The 9,404-nt window shown below is 45.5% G+C and overlaps 1 protein-coding gene across 4 annotated transcripts in view; it reads right to left on the reverse strand.

Moving 5' to 3' along the window:
- LOC106608331 (sodium/calcium exchanger 1) overlaps positions 1-9,155 on the reverse strand; it is a 181,798-nt gene extending 172,643 nt beyond the window's left edge. For 2 of the 4 annotated variants that reach the window (XM_014206247.2, XM_014206223.2), the window contains exons 1-2: positions 8,632-9,006; positions 4,260-6,127 (exon numbers count right to left, since the gene is read on the reverse strand). In XM_014206247.2, coding sequence (XP_014061722.1) covers positions 4,260-6,091 — 1,832 coding nt within the window. In that variant the 5' untranslated portion in view covers positions 6,092-6,127; positions 8,632-9,006. Of the gene's footprint in view, positions 1-4,259; positions 6,128-8,631; positions 9,007-9,052 lie in introns of those variants that run through there. The other 2 variants (XM_014206231.2, XM_014206239.2) reach the window with 2 other exon arrangements.
- Positions 9,156-9,404: the final 249 nt, after the last annotated feature.

Raw genomic sequence — 9,404 nt, forward strand, 5'->3', positions numbered from 1 at the left:
GAATACACACATTCACACTCCTGAATGTAGAGGTATACTGTACACAGGATATGAACACATAGAAAGATAGGAAGACTTATAACATAGACAAAGATTGTACATGTATTTATTTACGCAGACACAAACACACACACCTCTAGCAGAGGTTTCCATGGGTGTGAAGGGCATGTGTTCTCCGGTTACTGAGCACATGGTAATATCACTACTTTGGCAGGAGTTATGTCCACCTGTTACTCCTCTTACAGCCCTGGGAGGAAGACAGTTATAAAAGGTTCACATCTAAACGTCAACAAGCACACCGGCCATTCCAGCCAGCAAATTACTGCATAAAACACAGGCCTTTATCTCATACCCCTGAAGGGCGACAGTCCTCACATAGCTGGGGTCGACTTTACACAGTGTCATAGATACCATGGCCACAGTCATAGAAACTAAACAGGCCTGGGACCAGAGACAATTCACATAGAGAATGGAGACCAAAACTGATCAACAGATCCAAGATCAGCTCTTCTGTATGTATCATGTCCACACACAGTCACAACTTTCGGTTATTAAAGGCTTGAGGATATAGTTCCTTATAACGCGACAGGGTAATCCATAAGAACATGTCTATGTAATGGACCTACACTAGCCATGTCATCTGTGAACCAAACCACAGAACAGCACTGGTGACTGGTGTCACCACTGCCACCGTCATGCCCCTAAAACAGACAGAAAGAAAATCTCCCAAATGGCTGGCTGTTGATTATACGTGCTAATTAAATGAATCTGTATTCCTGTACAACAGGCCTGTCAGAGAGGAGAGACTGCGATACGGACCTCACAAAAGCCTCATTACCGACTTATGACTAAACTCTAGAGGGACGGCGGCTTGGATGTGACAATCACTCACACGGGAGGGACTGATGGAGGATGCGGAGTGTCATGGTGTGGTGGGGCCAATGAATAGCATAGCAAGAGGCTATGGCAGCTTGCACTAATTGAAATTCCTCTGTTAATAAAGATCTCTATCCAGCTCCTCATACCGTCAGCCTGAAATTCAATGACTGAAAACGGCGGTGCATAAATGTGCTTTGCTATACCACAATGCAACTGTACATTTTAAATGATAAAGATTCTCTCCATTTCTCTCTTTTGTCTTGCTATTTCTGTCCATCCTCACATTAGTTGCTCTATCCTTCCTACAGAGGACAAAAGCAGAGAGCTGAAAACACCATCATTTGCCCAATCTTCCACTCTCCAGTAATTTCCCCAACCTGTACTCCGGTCAAACAAACAGCAATCACAGCCACTGCTCTAGCCCATGTCTCCAAGCAGGGCTACTCAGGCCCTCACATTCAATTCTGAAGAAAAATTACACTTTGCTTTCTGATGGGAAGAAAAGCCCTAGTGAAAGAGGAGAGGGCTAAAACTTCTCTCCTGGCTTGACTGTGACACAAAGGAAGGAGGGAGTTTGCAGCTGAATTAGGGTAGAGGCAGCCCCCGGGCACTCAAATTTAGATCATCCACTTTGTAATTCATTTTTCCGGAGTAAAAATTTCCTCTCCCCTTCTGGGATCTATCTTTTCAAGGGCCTGTTGGGAGGCATTTAACGCATGTGCTTCCAGCTCTCTGGCGGTAGGAGGTTTAGCCTGCATGTCATCTGAAAATGAAACTGTGATACAGACTCCTACCCACTCAGAGGTTAACATTACTTAGGTCCAAATATTGCTCGAATAAAATTCATGAAATATACTTTGGCAAGATATTGAATAAAAGGTTTATATGTAGATACTGGTATAATTTTGGTGGAAATGAAACCAATGAGGTAGATTGACACTATGTCTATGACCACAAGGCTCTACAGATGGTGGTACGCTCAGCCGAACGCACCATTGGGTGCTCACTGCCTGCCCTCCAGGACACCTACAACACCAGGTGTCACAGGAAGGCCAAGAAGATCATCAAGGACCTCAGCCTGTTCTCTCTGCTTCCATCACTCCAACGCGGGCAGTATTGGAGCATCATGGCAAAAACTGTACAGGCCAATAGCTTCTACCCCCAGACCATCAGGCTGCTGAATAGCCAACACTAGGCAGCTACCTGCACCCCCTGTCCTCTCCCACTATGGACATTATCATTGTTACAGCTGTAAATATGTATTATTATATTTATTATTGTTTCATTCACTTCTCATTTCTCCCCCTGCTGCTCCCATAATCGACATTCCCTCTGGGACATTCACTTCTCATTTCACCCCCTGCTGCTCCCTTATGGAAATTCCCTCTGGGACATTAACTTCTCATTCACCCCCTGCTGCTCCCTTATGTAAATTCCCTCTGGGACATTCACTTCTCATTTCACCCCCTGCTGCTCCCTTATGGACATTCCCTCTGGGACATTCACTTCTCATTTCACCCCCTGCTGCTCCCTTATGTAAATTCCCTCTGGGACAATCACCCCGCTGCTCCCTTATGGACATTCCCTCAGGGACATTCACTTCTCATTTCACCCCCTGCTGCTCCCTCATGGACATTCCCTCAGGGACATTCACTTCTCATTTCACCCCCTGCTGCTCCCTTATGGACATTCCCTCTGGGACATTCACTTCTCATTTCACCCCCTGCTGTTCCCTTATGGACATTCCCTCTGGGACATTCACTTCTCATTTCACCCCCTGCTGCTCCCATAATCGACATTCCCTCTGGGACATTAACTTCTCATTCACCCCCTGCTGCTCCCTTATGGACATTCCCTCTGGGACATTCACTTCTCATTTCACCCCCAGCTGCTCCCTTATGGAAATTCCCTCTGGGACATTCACTTCTCATTTCTCCCCCTGCTGATCCCCTTATGGACATTCCCTCTGGGACATTCACTTCTCATTTAACCCCCTGCTGCTCCCTTATGGACATTCCCTCTGGGACATTCACTTCTCATTTTGACCTGCACTGTTGGAGCTCGGAGCTTAAGAATTTCCCTGTACTCTGCAATTACATCTGCGACCCTGTGCATGTGACTAATAAACTCATCTAATCTAATGGTATATTATATTGCCATATTAAATCAAATTACACCTTGCAAGGAAAAATACAACAGTCAGCTAACACCATTCCATTCCAGGCCAAAAACTTGAATGAATTCAAAATCCAGTTCCACCATTCATTCCACTCCTTTCCCAGAGCTGCGGTTAGACTGTAGTCTACTGGGTCCTACAGGTTCCTATAGGATGGAGTAGAAGGTCTGCCTTACAGAACCGCCGGCCCCTCGCCTCTGACACTCCATCATTTCATTTAGACAAGTGTTATTAAAATCCACTTAGCAGTGCCGTGAGAGCTACACTATGGAAACTATGCAATGGGCCTTGGAAAGCTGAACCTAAACATCTGCTTTGAATCTGTTTAAAAACGAGCCCTTTTCATTCATCTGTCTCACTCGTCCCCTGCATGTCAAAGAGGGTGAGTATGGGGACAGAGGGAGACAGGAAGGGACAGAGGGGAATAGAGAGAGAGACAAGTAGTTCTTGTCATTGAAAAAAATAATTCACATGCCAAACCTTAATGTATAGAAATATGAAATGCTCTTTTCCAGAACAGTATTGAGCCTGGCCTGATCATTAACCCAGAATGTCAAGTCAGTCATTTCTACTCAGATTGTCTACTAAGCAATCAATTCAATACACATCAGCAATAGTCAAGCTTAAAGAGTTCAGGCTAGTCATGCCACTGAAATGAATGAGCAGCGATCAAACATGGATAAATCTGAGTGCGATCGAAAGTTGCTGAGAACTCAGCAGAAATCACACATTCGATAAAGACATCAATAAGTAAATGAGTGAATGAATGAAAGAATGAATGAATGAAAGAAGAAGCAAAGAGGAGAGCGGAAACTAAGGGAGTTGAGGACGTCTCCTAATGGCACAGGAGCAGTCCACTGCACCACGACCATGACATGACACAAACACACTCAGCATCCACCACATCATCCTCATCAAGACATGCATTCACAGACAAACAAAACCCAGCATCAGCATAGACTACACATGCATATCTAAAGATACTGACAATAAACTGCATTGGTTGATACAGATTCATATATTATACTACATATTTCAATAACCTACTCACTTTTTTTAAATTTGGCTGAAAGTATTCCTTCAAATGTAAATACCAAAAAAAGTATAATAGTATGCTAATAAGCAGTGTAATGTCAGCCCCACATATAATCTAAATAACAACTTATAAGAACCTTCATTGTACACAAGTAAAATATGAACTTACAAGATTTCATCATTCTGGAACTCCAAGACCCCGTGAGTATCTTCAAAGTCCTCTCCACCTCCGCGTGCCGTGCCCTCCACAGTCTTGTAGGGCACCATGACGACCCCACGTGCACCCGATGTACGCAGCACCTTCACCTCCATGGTGCCCACGCTCTCACTCACGTGCGCCACCGGCTCCTCGAACGTGAAGATGCCGGCGTGGTCGTCGTCAAAGATGGTCACGGTTGCTGTAGCGGGCAGACCGAGACAGGCCACCGCCTCCACGTGATTGGTCTCTGGGTTCTCTACCTCCTCCCCCTCTGCCAGCAGCACTTTGACGTTGCTCAGATGGATCAGGAAGTTCTCGTCCTCCTCAAAGATGTCATCATCGATAATGCCCACGCGGATCTCTTTCTGGGTCTCTCCGGGCTTGAACACCACCACCCCTTCGGTAAATTCGTAGTCCGAGCCCGCGTTGGCTGATCCATCCTCCGTACGGAATTCCACCGACACAGTCTTGGCCAGGTCGCCACCTCGGCGTAGCACGTTCACTGCCACTGTGCCGCAGTTCTCCAGGCACTGGTAGGAGCCGGGGTCAAAGTAGATCTTGGAGACGGGGTCGTTATCAGCCACATCAGAGCGGACCTCGTGCAAGCTGATGGCCTTGCGGGCCTGGTCGGCTGCATGCTTCTTCAGGATGTTCCCAGCGCCGGTCATGAGCCTGGTGGCCTGGCAGCGGTAGAAGGCCCTGCTCTTCTGCTGCGAACTCAATACCTGGTAGTTGGCCAGTTCAATCAGCTGCTCCACCTCCTTATCTGGGTGCTTCTGCTTCAGCTCCTTGAGGATCTTGGCCATGTCGCGCCGGGTCTCCTCCTCATCCAGGTCCTTCACGTTCAGGTCTAGCCCCAGAGGCCCGTCCAGGAAGTCCGCCGCGTGAGAGTTGAGCATCTTCCCATCCATCTCGATGTCGACTTTGGACGGGAGCGGGCGGTCGCCCTCGGTCTCAATGATCATGCCCCGCTGCTTGCCGGTACGGTAGCGCTTGTAGACGTACTTGTAGAAGAGCAGGCGTCGGTCAGCAACCCAGGCGAACAACACGCAGATGGGGAAGAAGAAGAGGGTGAGCAGGCCCTCCCATACCTGCACTATGCCAGGGGAGATGACAGCCAGGATCAGGTAGAGCCAGATGTAGGCGAAGATGCTCCAGGTGGCTGTGACGAAGAAGACGCGCAGGTGCTTGACCTTACGGACCTCCCCGTCGGGCACCACCCACACACAGATGCCGATGATGACAAACATGTTGAAGGCGGCACTGCCCACGATGGTGCTGGGGCCCAAGGCTCCCGCATCAAAACCGTGTCCACAAACCTCAATGACGGACAGTAGGATCTCAGGGGCACTAGAACCCAGGGCCATAAGCGTGAGGTTGGACACGGTCTCGTTCCAGATCCGCACGGTGGTGGTGGTGGTCTCTCCGTTGGGTCTCTTAATAGTGATCTCTTTCTCCTGAGAGGTGATGACCTCGATGGATGCCATGAAACGGTCAGCGATGATGGATACTCCGAGGAACATGTACACCAGGGCCACGAAGTAGACTGTCGCCCGTGCCACTTTGTCCCCGAACGAGGGATTCTGAGGTTCCCAGATAGGCAGAATCACCCCTTTTTCGCATGCTGTGCCTGCTGTGGTGCACACAGTAATGTTGCTGCTGGCAGTAGGAGACACGAACTGATCAAAGTCCACGTCCGAGGACATAGCCGTCACATGTTGGAATTTGAGGAACAGGATCGCTACGACAACCACGAACCGAAGGCCAAGGGAGAGAATGGGGGAGATCTGAAAGTGTCCCATGATTCTGGAGTGGTTCACTTCCTCTGCTTCCTAAACCTGCAGAGAGGGGGGAAATGAAAGGGTTGGAATGACTGGAAATTTAACACAATTTGCTCTCATTGTAATAATAGTGTTAAAACCATGTAGTAATTCATGTTAATGATATAATATGACCATAGTATACATTTCATATCAATTGCATATTGGTGGATAATTTCCCTGGTGAGGAGCTGTGATGCCTATAAGAGAACCAACCATATAGGGTCTGCCTCTTGGTTGGAGGGAAGGGAGGAAGCAGCAGATTCCTTTTTATTGATTCTCTGCAGGGATAATGACTTTTCACATATTTCATATGCTTTGTAGGGAACATTATGCAGATATGTCACATGCATTGCAGTTTATGACTGATTGATTGCATCCAGAATCTTTTACAAGGCTCTATAACAGGGATGGGCAACTTTCATGGGGGTGGAGGCCACAAAGAAATGTGGACTCATCATGAGGGGCTGGCTTGTGGGTCTGCATATCCACATCCATACCAACATATGCAGTCAGAGTGGGACTTAGCCTTTTTGGGGCCCTAAGCGGGCATTTTGGGGGTCCCCCACCTTGTGAGCAAAACATTTTAGCGGCCGCCCTCTTAACAGCTTAGAGAAAAAATGTATGTTTGCGTTAATTTCCTGCAAATCTACACATTTTGCCATGGGGTGTATAAATGTTGCAGTTTTAAAGCAAGTTTGCTGCAATTCTACACATTTTGCCATGGGACTGAGAGAACGTTTTGCAATTTCTAACAACTTTCATGCAATTTTACTCATTTTGCCATGGGGCAGAGATTTTTTATTGGTGTTTTACAGCTAATTTCCTATAATTCTTCACATTTTACCATAGGGTGGAGAGAAATGTTTGCCTTATTTAATATGATATCTGAGTGAGATTGACTAACAAAATCAATAGGGGCCCCAGGTGGGTAATTCGACCATGATTACTACAAGTTTATATAGCTGGACTAATTTATTAATCTAAAAAAATAGCTGACATGGGCTAATTGAGTGACAAGAAAAACTGCTGATGCACAAACACATTTCGAAATTGCATCTTGTCTATTCTTCTATCCTAACTAACTCTCAACAGTAAATTGAGACCCCGACCGAGTTCCTAAAAAAAATCTGCCTCTAGTTGCCCATCCCTGCTCTATAATGACCGGTTCCCCGACCTTTGAAATAAGAGGGGAGAGAGAAGATCTTGAGTGTGCATTGCCTGCTAAATGCGATGAGACACCGCGGGTAAGGGAAGCATCCAGTGAAGCGGGAGTGATGCGACACTACTCACCGGGCTGGACAACTCAGCATCAATGTAGTCAGAAAAGAAGCAGACACGCAAAGATCTAGGCAAGATTATAATAGACTGGATGCCTGATGAAGACCTAAGGGTCGAAACGTTGTTATAAGTAAAATTACCCAGGAGAATGAGCAGCAATGTGCGGCGTTTTGTTTTCTGTTTTCCAAGATTATAATAGACTACTTTACCATATCATTTAAGTTTAAGCCATCTTTTCCATAGGCATATTTTCACAGTGATGAATTATTGTTTTACATAGCTCTATATTAAAATGAACTTGAATAAAAAATTAATAAAACAGTTGGCTAAATATGATAACTAATAATTTAGGTCTGGTTTATCAATCTGTTTAGGGTATATAAGAAATACATGATGGAGGGATGGTCACGCCGTGTATAGTCTACAATTTTGTACCACCTTTAGTGCATCTTTACCGGGTTGAACGCCTACTATTCTTGTTAGATTAACAATAGAAAGGCTACTTGTAAATGGACGGTTGTGTGATTTCTATTGTTTTACACGTTACCATCAATTTATTACATTTTATATATTAATGACTAGACCTACAGAAAATTCAATAGAAAACACCAATTTCCTAATCCACAGATTGAATCCGCATATTAGAAATCCCCATCACCACAATGCAACCGCACAACCTGCACAATTAAGCAGCATAGGCTACGTGAATGCATTTTGCGCAATGGAGTGGCGCAAATGGGTTCTTATTTGCCTTATGTAGCCAACTATTGCCGACATGAATCAATCTATGCGGGTGTAGGCTATGTGAATGCACGTTTAACACAACTTTCACTTCCATATGGGTATCTGGAAACATGGCAATGCTGTTTAGCGCAAACGACCACGTCTTCTTGTTGCAGGCAGGCGAGCAAGGAAGCGCAAGAAGGAAAACCAATACCTACAAATTGAGGTATTCTCAAAAGCTAATATAGTCTCAATAGAAGTCTCCATCAAGGCTTTACCGTTTTGATTTTAGACAGAATAGTCTACTAATCCCAGTAGATCCGTATACAATAGAATACCCTATGCGGAATAGTATAGGCTAGCCAAGACATGCGGCAACATTCTATCTTCGAAGTAAGCACTCCGCCGCTCCATCGACTATTGGGTGATCGCCTGGAATAAACTTGCTGTAAGAAGATTGTGCCACACAAATACCCAATATTGATATGTAAATGATAACAATAGTAACATAATCATACCTTTTCTAAGACGCAACGGCAAGATCCACAGACAGAATAAGTCAGCAATAGTAGTTGTTGTAGCCTAGCCTAGACGTGAAAATGCCAATAGAGAGCCGCAAGAGCCGTCAGTAGTAATTAGCCTATTACAGCTCACATTCGTCTTGGGTTATATAGGAGATCAAGGCGAGATACCTAGGTGAAGAAAAAATTGTTAAAGATTCCCATACACTCGCAGTTTTCCACGACCTGTATGAGATGATCAGATAACTGATGCTTTATCAGAAAATCTGCATATCGGAGGACAAAAAGGTGCACTGAGAGTTCTTCCTCATTCTCCCTCTCTCTCTCTCTCTCTCTCTCGCTCTCTCTCTCTCTCTCTCTTTCTCTCTCTCTCTGGCCACAGAGCTCCACGCACAGACAGACCGAGACCAAGTACAACCTGAGTTTAGAGCTCGGGCTGCTTCGGTGGAGGCGTTCAAACTCCCGGGTAGGCTCTTTCCCACAGCTCTCCCGCTTGGATATTGTCCTATTCAGATTGAATTTAGAAATAGCGGAGGGAAACGAGACTAGCGTTGCGGCCCGCTGCCAACGCGCCTATCAACACCAAGACACTCCCATTGCTCAACTGTAAATACTTGTTGAAACGTTTTATACATTGTAATTGGGCCTACATTTCAATAAACATGGTAATTATAATGTAGCCTTCTACATCATAGGCCCACACGATTTTCCTTATTTTTGGAATAATGTAGGCTACCATAATATATTGATGCTGATATAATGGTTTGCTT

This window comes from Salmo salar, chromosome ssa01 (genome assembly GCF_905237065.1).
Source record: "Salmo salar chromosome ssa01, Ssal_v3.1, whole genome shotgun sequence".
NCBI classification, from domain to species: Eukaryota; Metazoa; Chordata; class Actinopteri; order Salmoniformes; family Salmonidae; genus Salmo; species Salmo salar.